This window comes from Sarcophilus harrisii, chromosome 2 (assembly GCF_902635505.1).
Source record: "Sarcophilus harrisii chromosome 2, mSarHar1.11, whole genome shotgun sequence".
NCBI lineage: Eukaryota > Metazoa > Chordata > Mammalia > Dasyuromorphia > Dasyuridae > Sarcophilus > Sarcophilus harrisii.
Window position 1 is genome coordinate 96680124 of NC_045427.1, and position 12598 is coordinate 96692721.

Below are 12598 nucleotides of genomic sequence, written 5' to 3' on the forward strand. Positions count from 1 at the left end.
GAACTTATCCACAGCATTCAAAATTTCTCCATTTGCTCTAACTAATGGTACTACAAATGGATGGTGTGGTACCAGCCAGTGGACAGCCTATTTTCTTTCTGTTAATCATCAAGCCAAAATTAGCACAAGCAGCAGAGAATTGATCCATATTCTGGGGCATCTCAGCTTCAGAGAATACACAATCATCTGCAAACAAAAAGTTGGCAGAGGATTCTAGGAAGATGGCAGAGTAGCTCGGTAAATTTCAAGCTCTCCAGATTTCTTCCAAACAGAACATATGAGGGTGAACATAAAATCAAGAAGATTTGGGGCAAAACAGGGGGCCTCCTGGGACAACCCACGAAAATCCAAAGAAATACTTTAACCAGATTAACCAGAACTAGTGTGAAATGCAAAAACTTCCAGGCTAGCTCCATAGAAACACCAAGTTGGGAGACCCTCAGGCTAACTGGAGCCCCCGCAGAAACATAGAAACTTTCACCTCCCTGGGGGTCTGAGCAAGGGAAGAGTGAGGATGTTCTGCTGAGCACATAATAAAGTTATGTTTTTATTTTGTTTTTTTTTCTCTTTTTCTTTTTTTATATTATTTTTTTAAGTCACTTTAGTCATGGCTTTTGTGGTCTATTCAAACTAAATAATGTACCATCAGTGCAGTTGTTGGCCTTGATGATTTATTTGTCCTTGTTGCAGACATCTTACAATGTTGATCAAAACATCATGATAAAAAGCATGGGAGCCAACCCACAGACTTGCCTGCTTCCACTGGTGACTGGGAAAGCTCAAGAGCACCATCCATTATCCAGAACCCATAAAGCACGCCATCACGAAACTGGCATATGATACTGATAAACTTCTCCAGACAACTCAATTTGGTTGTGCTCTTCCACAAACCTTCATGATTGACAACCTAAAGACCTTGGTCAGGTCAACAAACATTGTGTATGGACCTCTGTTCTGTTCCTAGCATTTCTCCTGGAGTTATCAGGCACTAAAAATCGGATCCACAATGCCTTGCCTCTTTCTGAAGTCACTCTGACTCTTGGACAGATGACCAACTTCCAGAGGACTAATCAGCTGATTAAGGAGTCTGACAAGAATTTTGCAGGCAATAATTGAGAGACACCCCTGTCACCAGAAAACCTATTTACTTTTCCTTTATAGAGATGAACAATGGAGGTATCTTTGATGAACAAAAGGATAACCTTTTGCCATATAATCCAGGAGATTTCAACCAGTCTTTGTATGAACAGTTAACCCCCTAGCTAGTAGATCTCTGCTGGAATGTAATCAGTATGAGGTACTTTGCCACTTAAGAATCTACTGTACTTCAGCTGGAAGTTCAGCTAGAGAGTGAGTGACTTCAGTCTGAACTACACAGCCAAGAACTTCAACAGTGGTTGATGATTGCATTATGTATGAGGATTAGCCCATCTCTCTATAATCGTATGCTTATCACTGACCAGTCTTTGGTCCCAAAAATAGCCTTCAAGGTATCATAAGGAGCATTTGGGGTTATTATAAACGTAAAACTGCCTTCTTGCTGAGCCAAGAACATTGCATCTTTCTATGCATCACGGAAACTGGCTGTTTCCATTCAGTTCTGATGTGATATAGTAACTACTTGCTGTTATTCACCACCACCCCTTCTGTTTGTCCTTTGCTTTCCCATACTCAAAGCCATGACCAGCCTACTCCATTCCCTATACATTAGGAAGAACCTTAATTCTTCAATGGATTTCTCTCCTTCACACCGTCTATCTCAATCCATGGGGAAGTAAACGACAACAACATTCCTTTTAAATGTAGCTATAAGGAATCTAGAACTCAAAAATTTTAAAAACAAATGTATAGAAAAATTTGTTTTGAATGTAATGGGGGAAAATAAGAAAGGAAAGAAAGAAAGAAGCAAATAAAGAGAAAGGAAGGAAGGAAGGAAGGAAGGAAGGAAGGAAGGAAGAAAGAAAGAAAGAAAGAAAGAAAGAAAGAAAGAAAGAAAGAAAGAAAGAAAGAAAGAAAGAAAGAAAGAAAGAAAGAAAGAAAGAAAGAAAAAAAGAAAAAAAGAAAGAAAGAAATTAAGATTTAGTTTTGATGAAATCAAACCCTGCCTTCTCAGAGATGGTTAAACTCTCCTATAGGTAAATTTTGTGGAGTTCTTGTTTTTCTCTTGATAGGTTCTGAATTTCCCCATCATTTTCATGAAGCCAACATTGACATTTGTCAGTATTCTGGCCCATTTAAGTAAATGTGGTACCATAACCAAATATCTGAAAGCTTTTCTGTTCCTTTTCTATACCATGGTTGCAACCCACTGTTGGTTAAGCCTTCCCTCCAAGTTAGCAGTAAACTGAGCACAGAGAAGCACAGAGCACTCTAGTCTGTAACTTTAAGTGTTCTGTCTGTTAAAGAGTGTCCTGGTGAGCAGTGTAGTCCTAAAAAAGGCTGCTCACAGCTAGGGGCTGCTGAATCCTGATGTTGTTTTGGTCTAATAAGATGATGACCATCTAGTGAGAAGGTGACCCTGGGCCCACCTGGGAACAGGATTGTGACCAGTGTGTGTGCATCTACTGCTTTATCAGTTGTCCATTGCCACAGGACTTTAAGAATGAAATAGTAACATAATAATATAGTTAGTTCAGCATGAATTGGGTTTAAGTTAGGCAGAAGTAGGCAAAGTCATGGACCTCACTCTCTTTTCCAGAGTCATCAATCTAGTGGCAAGACAAAAATTAAGAGGACTGGTGATGGTCCAAAATGAAATAGATAACCTTGGTTATCTATTGGTCTTCAATGTCTAACCAAGCTCTACGTGCTCCACCTGCTTCAACTACTTTCATAGCCAAATTGTTCTCAAGTCTTCACATGCTTGAAGTAAAACAAATACCCCTTTAAGTTTGAGAACTGTCAATTACCCTCTACCTAGTTCAATCTCTGGCTGTTGTACATACTATACAGCTTCTTAAGAGTCACAGGTGAGAGCTCGGGAGCAAAACCCAGCCCAGCCCAGCCTTGGAAGAAAGGGCTCAAAAGTCCTCACACCATTAACTATCAGTCTTCTCTGAATATCTCGTATGCTCTGTTAAGTTATAAAACCAGATCTATATAATATTCCTCATCCTAACATATTTTCTATTGAAACCACTAATTTCAAAACCTTTAAATACTGTCTGCTATGTTAATTGAAACAAATGCAATTTATCTTAGCATTAGCATTAGATTTCCTGCCAATCTTTAAATCACTTGCTAAGGCCAAAAAATATATCACCTAGAGTACAACCTGGTGATGAGATTCTCCCTAGTTTACTGAGGTTGGTTCTCAGCTGACAGTTCATCTTTAATCTAGGCCCAAGATAAAGAAGTCTTTCCAGCATGGTGGAGTCTGGCTTTTTTGCTTGTTTGTTTCATTTTGTTTTGTTTTTTGACTAATACATGCTTTGAGAGAGCAGGATCATAGCTATGTTATGCTTTATGTCTTATATTTTTGTCAATTAAAAATCAAAAATTTGATAAATACTTAAGTACAAAAATATATCATTTTGATGAAGATATAAAATACATGTATTAAGTACTAAAATAAAACATTTTGATGAAGATATAAAATACATATGAATAAACAGACAATTTCTTTTGTCTTTATGACCTAGACTATAACACAGTACCTTGTACATAGTAGGTGTTCAATAAATGTCTGCTGAATTGAAATGAATTATAAAATGACATAGGGCTAGCACTTTTCTCTGGATCTGGAAAGATTTCTAGACGATGGAACGATGGGCCAAATTAAATAAAAATTTTAATGAGTTTTGAATTTTAATTGGGAGTACATATTTAGGTCCAAAAATCAATTGTATAAGTAAAGCATGGATTAAGATCATATTTTTTTTAGTCTTAGAAATTTTAGAAGGCTCATTGTTCATATAAAAACTGACTAAAATCTTCTTGAATATATGACAAGAGGAAGTCATTTCCCCCACCCCCAGAAGTTCAAGGATGCCTCCATTTTCCATCCTTCTATTAAAAAAAAAAAAAAAAAAGGAAAAAGGCTGTTCTATGACAGCCACAGGGAGAATGTTTTTCCTACTTGCTGCTGGCAAGATCCTTTCCAGAGTCTACTTTAATCATCTGATTAATCACTTAGAAGATGGTCATTGGCCTAAGAATCAGCATGGCTTTAGAAAGGGATGTGGAATGGTTGACATGGTGTTTACAACTTGACAACTTCAGGAGAAATGCCAGAGATCTGTATACACTTAGTGTGTCAAACTGACTGAGTCCTTTGATACTGTAAGAGCTCATGGAAGATCATGGTGAAATTGGGTTGCCTGAAAAGTTCATCAGTCTGAATGCCAGTTTCACGATGGCAAGCTCACTCAGTTTCTGGAGGAAGGTAGTCTTAAGCTTTCCCAAACACCAACAAAGTGAAGCAGAATTATATGCTTACTCCCGTGCACATTGTTTTCCATAAGGCGGTCAGATACCTTCAATAAGGATGAAAACAGCAACAAAATCAGCTCACTTGATGATTATAAACTATTTCACTTGAAAAGCTACAAGCCAAAACCAAAGTAAAGGGAGAGCTGGTGCACAACTTTTTGTTTACAGATGATGAAGAGCAGAGAGTGTAGCCTCTGAGGCTGAGATACAACAGAGTATGGATCAATTCTCTGCTGCTAGTGCTGATTTTGACCTAATAATCAACACCAAGAAAACAGAAGTCCTCCACCAAGCAACACATCACCTTCTATATGTGGAAATATTGGTTCATAGTAAATGAAGACATTTTGAATGATGTGGTAAATTTGGGACCTTGGAAACTAATCCTCTTCAAACATCTGAAGGCCTGTCATAGGTAAGAAGCTTTAGATTTATTCTGTATATCTTCAAAAAACAGAACTAGGTAATCAGTTAATTTTGTTGAACTTAAGAGGAAGGTAGATTTCTATTCAATTAACCAGTATTTATTAAATGCTTGCTCTTTGCTAAGTGCTTAGCAATTTGCTAAGTACAAATAATAAACCAATTCCTATTCACAATAAAGTTTAAATTTAACTCAGTCTGCCAAAAAATTTTTCTTAGGTCCTTACTATCTATTGCTAGGGACTCTACTAAGTGCTGGGAATGGGATACAAAGAAAGTTTTAAAATAATCCCATTCCTACCAGACCATGCTTTTGTAGATAATCTTTAGGGAAAGGAAACTGCTGCTTACTTCAAAAAGCAGACTTTCCAGTTTGGGATAGCTCTTAGTATTAGAAAGTTTTCTATCTGACTGAAATCTGTCTCTGCAACTTTCATTCAGTATTTCTCTTTCTGTAGATTAAGTGCAAACCCTGTTCAACAAGAAAAACCTTCAGTTTCCTGAAGCTGTCTATCATATCCTCATCTCTATACACAAATAAGAGGTAGAACTATCTTCTGATTCAGCATCCTTTTCCCACTACAACTAGTACTTTCCCCAAAAGAACAAGATCTCGGAACTAAAATTAACAATATAGTTAATTAGCAGCTGGTAAAGTGGACAGAGTACCTGGCCTGAAATGGAAATTCATCTTCTAGAGTTCAAATCTGGCTCAGGCATTTACTAGCAGTGTGAGCTGTCACTTAACCCTGTTTCCCTCAGTTTCTTCATCTGTAAAATGAGCTGGAGAAGGAAATGGCAAAACATTCCAGTATCTTTGCCAAGAAATTTCCAAATAGGGTCACAAAGACAAAACTTAACAAAAGCAGCTGGCCAGACAGAATCTGCCAACACACATTGTTCATTAGGATACAAATGTCTTCTGATGTTGTCACATATTGTACCAACATTTCCCAAACTTATTTCATCACATAACACTTTAGGTTTTGAAATATACTGACAAAACCCATAATCCTGGGATAATACTGGGGTTGGAGAAAATTTTACATAAATACAAGGAAATTAAGTTCATTTTTTAAATGAAAAATGTCACACATATTTGATACATTATTTCTTATTTAATCTTTTAGGGGCCAAAAAAATTCATTTTTTTCTTATAACCAACATTCATATCACATGAAGCACCAGAGTTGTACAGAAACTTTTTGAAAAATATTGGCACAATATTACACAGTCCAACAAAGAATCAGCATCTTGGTTTCCAGCTGTGCAGCCTGGGGAAAAGCACTTCATCCTTTTTTGATCCTACTTCCTTCATCTCCTAAAATGATACCTGCCTCACACATAGGTCTTTTTCAAAGTACTCATTTTGCAGAAGAAATTTAGCTTTGGGGGAGGTTGAGACTTTGAAGGCCCAAGGTAAAAAAAAATATAAATAACAGAAGGATCAAATCAGGTTCCACCACTTCTCTTTTACAAATGAGAAAAATGAATTTAATGGGATTCTCCCCCCCCCCCCCAATTCATACAGATAAATAAATCCGTCGGAAGAATCCACGTCTTCTGATCCTTAAATCTAAGGAATCCCAAAAATCTAATTTATATCATGAACCGGTATTAGAGGCGCTCCCAGGACAGGTGGGAGGGAGGTGATGAAGAAATCTAGCTTAGGTGCTGATAAGGACAGAGACCACAGTAATGAGGTAAGCCAGAGCTGTACCCACCGTTTCCCCCTAAAAAAGAGTAACTTCCTACTTCGTGCTCTACGACCCCTGTCCCTTCTGCAGGTGCTCGCAGACGGGAGACCCCTTAACCACTGGGATTGGTGCACGTGAAAAGCTGATCTTGAGTCTCCGAACCAGCACCCCTCTAAGAAACCCCCACCCCATCCTTCGCAGTGCGAAACTCCCGCCCGCGTTCGTGGAGAACGCAAGACCGGGGATTCGGAAGGGACCTGCCTGCGAGAGAGGAAATCGGGGATGGGAGCGGTCACAAGACTACAAACACCCGGCTTGGAGAGATGGGAGTGCACGGAGGCCAAGCTGGCCAGTCCCCACAGCCCGGCCCAGCGGGGAGAGAGGCTCCTAATCCCCAGCTAGGAGCCCGGGCCTCCCGCCCACCGCCGACGAGTCGGGTTTATCACAGCCCAGCCTCAGGCAAGGGCAAGTCCAGGGCGAAGCTGCCTACCCAAAGGCCGAGACTAGTACCCGAGCCCGAGGGCGAGCCTGGGTGCTCCCCCCATGCCCCGGTCCTCCTCTCCCCCACCTCCACCTCCGCCCCGCCCGCCTGTGTGGGCATCCCCCACACTGTGAGACCCGAAGGGCGACTGCGTTCTGGGGACCGAGCGGATGAGGTCCCCTCTTCTTAGGTCGGGATCGGGGCTCGCGGAGCTGGAGCGACGGTCTCCTAGCGACCGACAGGAGTCACAGTAGCAGCCCTCTAGGCTAGCCTTTATTTGGAAGTCTTTTTTTTTTTTCTTTTAACCAAAAAAAAAAAGTCCCAGAGATTCTGGGCGCTCCCCCCATGACCCGGTGTCAAGATTTCGAGAGTTCCACGAATAAGAAGAAGATTGAGGATGATGTGGATTCTTCCAAGGAAGGAGATGGGTGAGACCCACAGCCTAGACATTGGTAGCTTTTCCCCTTCCTTACCTCTCTTCCACGCTTTTCTGGGAGAGGTTCCAGGTTCCAATACCCATTGAAGCGCCCATGTAGTCCACACATAACGAGGTATTGAGTAAAATTCGCGGATTAGAGACAGATCCCTTACAGAGGAGCTAGAATGGGGACATCTGTGTGGACCGATCAATTCTTATGAATAAATGCAATGAACAGCTGTCTTTCAGGTGTGATTTGAGGTTGCCCCTCCTTTGGAAAGTCTTTCTCTTCTGGAGCTTTCAGGAGCTTGTCACTGATACTAAATTCGCTCACTGGAACCAGTGCTTAAAAGCTTAATTGCTCCGGAAGATAGAAATGCTTCTGGAGCAATACCTTTAGATATTTAAGACTTTTCTGGCGAGTTTTCCAGAGCTTTACTTTACAGACTGTACCAGTAGACTGTGGAAAGAACCTGGGGACTGGGATTCTAGTCCCAGCATCAAAGAAAGAACAATAGGATGGGATGGGAGAAAGAGTCAGCAAGTGTTTATTAAGCACCTAAGTATGTGTCTGACACCGTGATAAGCTGTGGAGATACAAAGATAGGCAAAAATAACAACAAACCCTGCTATCAGTGTATTTACTAATGAAACAAACTATTCAAAGGATAACATACATACTATAAACACACAATGTAAATTGGACAATCTCAAGAAGTAAATTGGACAAGGAGAGCACTGATGGAGGATTAGGAAAGGCTTCTTATTAGAAGGGGTAATTTGAGCTGAAACTTGAAGAATACCAGGAGGCAGAAATGAGAAGAGAGGTCATCTGGGACAGATAGTAAAAAATGCCCATATTCAAAAACGGAATGTCCTGTGCAATGATTAACAAGGAAGCAGGTGTCTCCAAGCGATCAAGTGCATGAAAGAGTAATGTTGAAGAAAACTGCAAAATAGAAAGGGGCCAGGTTGTAAAAAAAGGCTATCAAAGCCAAATTGGATTTTAATTGATTTTTGAAATAATAGGGGAGTTTATTGAATAAGTAAAGTGACATGTTGATATCTATGGTTTAGGAAGACATTTTGGTAGCAAGTAGAGAAGGGACTGAAATTGGGAGAGGCTTGAGGCAAGGACAGGAACAAGAAGGTAATTGCCATAGTTCAGGCATGACATATTAAGAGCCTGTAACAGAGTGGCTATATCAGAGAAGAGAAGAGGAGGTATATAAGATGTTCTGAAGGTACTTGAGGATAACTGGGGATTGGCAACAAGTAACATATGAAGGGTAAGATTGAAAAATCAAAGATATCTACGTTAGAAGTCCAGGTAAATGGCAGAATGGTGATAACTTTCAGCAGTAAAAAGGAAATTAAGAATAGAGGCAAGTGTGGGGGAAAAGAAAATGACTTCATTTTTGGACATGTTAACTTCAAAATATCTATGGTACATCCAGTACAAGATGTCCAAAAAGGCAGTTGGAGATGTGAAACTGGAGCCCAGCAGAAAGAATAGGGCTGGATAGATCCAGGAACAATCTACATAGAGATAGTACATTGGCCATGGGATCTGAGGAGATCACTAAACAAAATAAGAGAAGAGATGGATGGAACTTTGAAGATCATCCGTGTTTAGTAGATGAACCATATGAAAATCCAGCAAAAGAAAGGCGTCAGATAGGAGAATCATGAGAGAGCAAGGTCACAAAAACCTAGAGAGGAGAGTATTAAGAAGAGGGTAATTGAGAGTGAAATGCTGCAGAAGGATGAGGGTTGAGATCTGACAATTAAAAGATTATTGGTGCCTTTGGAGAGAACAGTTTGAGTTGAATGAGGACAATTAGAAACCAAACTAGAGAGTTTAGAAGAGAGGAGAAAAGGAAGGAGAGGGATTTAGCCCTGAAAAAGAAGCAAGATTTAAGATATCTAACAAGGACAGAATATTAAGTCCTAGATCCATGAACTGACTGACTCATGGTTTTACTGCTAGTAAACATTAAAGCAAATAGATTCAAAATACCAAACCAAACCATTTCATCAGACTCTGAGTGACTAGATATACATACTTCAATCTGCATGATTTTATCTTCATTATTTGCTATAAACAAGATTTTAAATAAGAATTTATAATTAGAAAGTTTATAACGAGAAATCATTATCAGCTGAAGTCTCAGTTTTGTTTTTAAGTAATTTTTTTTAAAAAGAGCATTTTAACAATCTAGTCAACTCATAACTATTTTCATAGTAACAGCTCATATTTCAATACTACTTTAAGCTTTATAAAGTATTTTACATACATTATTTCATTTGCCTTCAGAAGTGTTGTAAGATAAGCATTTGGGGCCTTATCTCCATTTTTGTAGAAGCTTAAAGTGGTGACTTGTCCCAGAGGTTACACAGGTAGAGATGCAGGAGCATAGATCTCTCCCAACACCAGACTCAACACTCTTTCCATTGTTACCACAGTTTTTAAGTGACTAGCCAAAACTCTTAGGAAATTTGCATAGTATTTTATATAATTACCAAATTATCAATCAATATTCAAATACTAATCGGAATAAATGAATTTTTTCCAGAAAAGATAATTATGAAATATCAGATGTTCATTTGCCAGCTATAGTAGGGAAAAAAGAAAAAGACAAACATGAAAATGAAGTCAAAAAAACAGAGCAGCAGTCAGAAAATACACGCCCCAGGAGACCAATTGTAATGTATGCCAAATTCATAAGAACTAATGCAAGATTCAGTAATGAGCCAGTGGGCTACATAGACCACCCCGACATGAAAGACAATCAGGTAGGTCTGATGATAGTTATCACTGCCTTAAAAAGGGGGATAATGTTATAGATAATTTAATAATAGTAATTCAAGGTAATTCCATGTTCCATGTGGGATTGAAGAGAATAATCTGTGTCCCCATCATACCTCATAGAAATGTTCTGTTTAATTCAACAAACATTTATTAATTTAGACCATCAGGGACCATTCTGCTTACTTTCCTGATATTTTCATTGATGGTTGCAGGCACATACTCCCTGATGGTGGAGCATCTTGGGGTGCCCTAATGCTCCATTCAACACTGAAGGCACCTGGGGAGAACACCAGGTTCTTAATGCTTCTTAGAGAGCTGCTACTACCTCTGTACATTTTTTGTAAAGTCTTTCAACTCATTAGCCAAAGGGATGTGGTCAGCGTGAATTTATAGGAAGGAAGAAAACAAGCATTTATTAAATAAGTACCTACAATGTGCCAGGCGCTATGCTAAACATTTTACAAATATTATCTTCTTTGATCCTTACTAGTGCTCTGAAGAAACGAAGACAGACAGAGGTTGAGTTACCCATTGAGCCACCAGTAAAGTTTGACTCTTAGTTCAAGGCACTTAGGACAAAGCAGTAAAACCATGTCCTTTTGCAACACTCTTTTACTAGATTTCATTGAATTATAATGGGTCAGGCATATAAGAATAGCTTTGCCATACAATGAAAATATATTCACATTACCACTCTGCAGGCTTTACATACCATACCCCGTCCCAGATGTAGTCAAATCACAACCAATCTTATGACTTAGGGAAAGAAAGGAAAAAAGAAGGAAGGGAAGGAAGGATTTATTAAGTACTTACTGTATGACAGGAGTATGTTAAACCCTTTACAGATAAGGTTATAAATATAATCATTAAATAAAATAAAAGTAATTGAATGAAAAAAGTAAAAACAACAACAACAACAACAACAACTAAAACAGAATCTTCCCTAAAACAATTGAGGATGAAAATGAAAGAATAACAAATAGATGAAAAATGGAAAATATCTGTAATTTCTTTTTACAACCAACTCTTTTTTACCATCATGGAAAATGGAGCTTCCACATTTGGGCTCTAATGTCATAGTGTTGGATATATTTCTTAAGTTAATAGAAATGGCACTGAAGAAAATAAATGGAAAAAAAAAGCAGCTGGATGAGACCACACATACATGGAAAGAACTTCTTGCTAGAATTGAGATAATCTTGAAGGTACCAAGAAATGGATTTTCAAGGTATCTGAAGGAGGAGGGAGTATTGCAAAAACAACAAAAAAATTTTTTCTTATCTAATTGTTATCCCTCCTTCAAAAGTTACCAAGTTTCTATATCATTGACCCATTTTTCCCCCATCCACATAAACTGTTTATGAAAATAATTACCATATATCACATATATCCCTAGTGGTAGAAAAAAGATAAGCTTTTAAAAGTAATATTCCACAGCAGAACACACTTTTACCATCTCACAGATGATTGAAAAATGTAGACTACACAAGATCCCACTCTGCTAATCATTTGCCAACTATAAAAAAAAAAAAAAAACTAGAGAAAAATGCAGCCTTAAGAAAAACAAATTATTTCCCAGGAATATGTCAACATTATTTAAGATTGCTTAAAAGATACAATAATAGAGATAACTATTTTTGATGACTCTCGTTAATTTCAACCAAGATGTAAAACATATAGACATACTCATTAGAAGCATTCATGAAAAATGGAGATCTTTAGCATAGAGTCCAAGTTAAAGAGGAGTACTATAAGGATTGTGAGTTCTTTCAGAAGCTCTTATTTGTACTGATTCAACAAACGCTTGAATTTTGTAGCCTCCTCAGTAAAATCCAGGATCATTCAAAAGTCTTGCCTAACTATCCACAGATTAAAAAAAAGAAGTCTCTGATAAATACTTATTGTCTAGGCTCTCATATGTGATTGGATGAACAAACTATAGAACTCATTTATCAGAATGTATTATTATTTTTTCCAGAAAAACACAAATATTTTGTGTTATTATTTATCTTAAACATTGCCAATGGACAATGAGCAACAGAATTTAATAGGATAAAAAGCAAGTTGGGTTGCCTTATGGATATTGGGTGATTTTAATGACTCAAGCAGCTTGTTTGAAAACAAACAAAACAAAACAAAAAAAACACATTTTAAAAAATACCAGTCATATTAAAATTCTAGGAATGCAATCCTTAGAGTCATGTAAAGCTGTAATCTCTGAAGAATTGGTATGTAAGATGCCATTTAAATAGCATAACCAGAAAAAAAAAGATAACCAGAGTGAGAAACAATGGACTCTCCACACATTCCATTGGTATTCAGGGCATATGAAATAG

The 12598-nt window shown here is 38.1% G+C and overlaps 1 protein-coding gene across 1 annotated transcript in view; it reads left to right on the forward strand.

Annotated features, from left to right (window-relative positions):
- The first annotated feature begins 7336 nt into the window (after positions 1-7336).
- The window catches only part of C2H2orf73 (chromosome 2 C2orf73 homolog), a 35617-nt gene continuing 30355 nt past the window's right edge, over positions 7337-12598 (forward strand). Inside the window, exons 1-2 of the mRNA XM_031950474.1 lie at positions 7337-7460; positions 10027-10246. Of these exons, the coding sequence (XP_031806334.1) occupies positions 7378-7460; positions 10027-10246 (303 nt within the window). The 5' untranslated portion in view covers positions 7337-7377. The remainder of the gene's footprint in view (positions 7461-10026; positions 10247-12598) is intronic.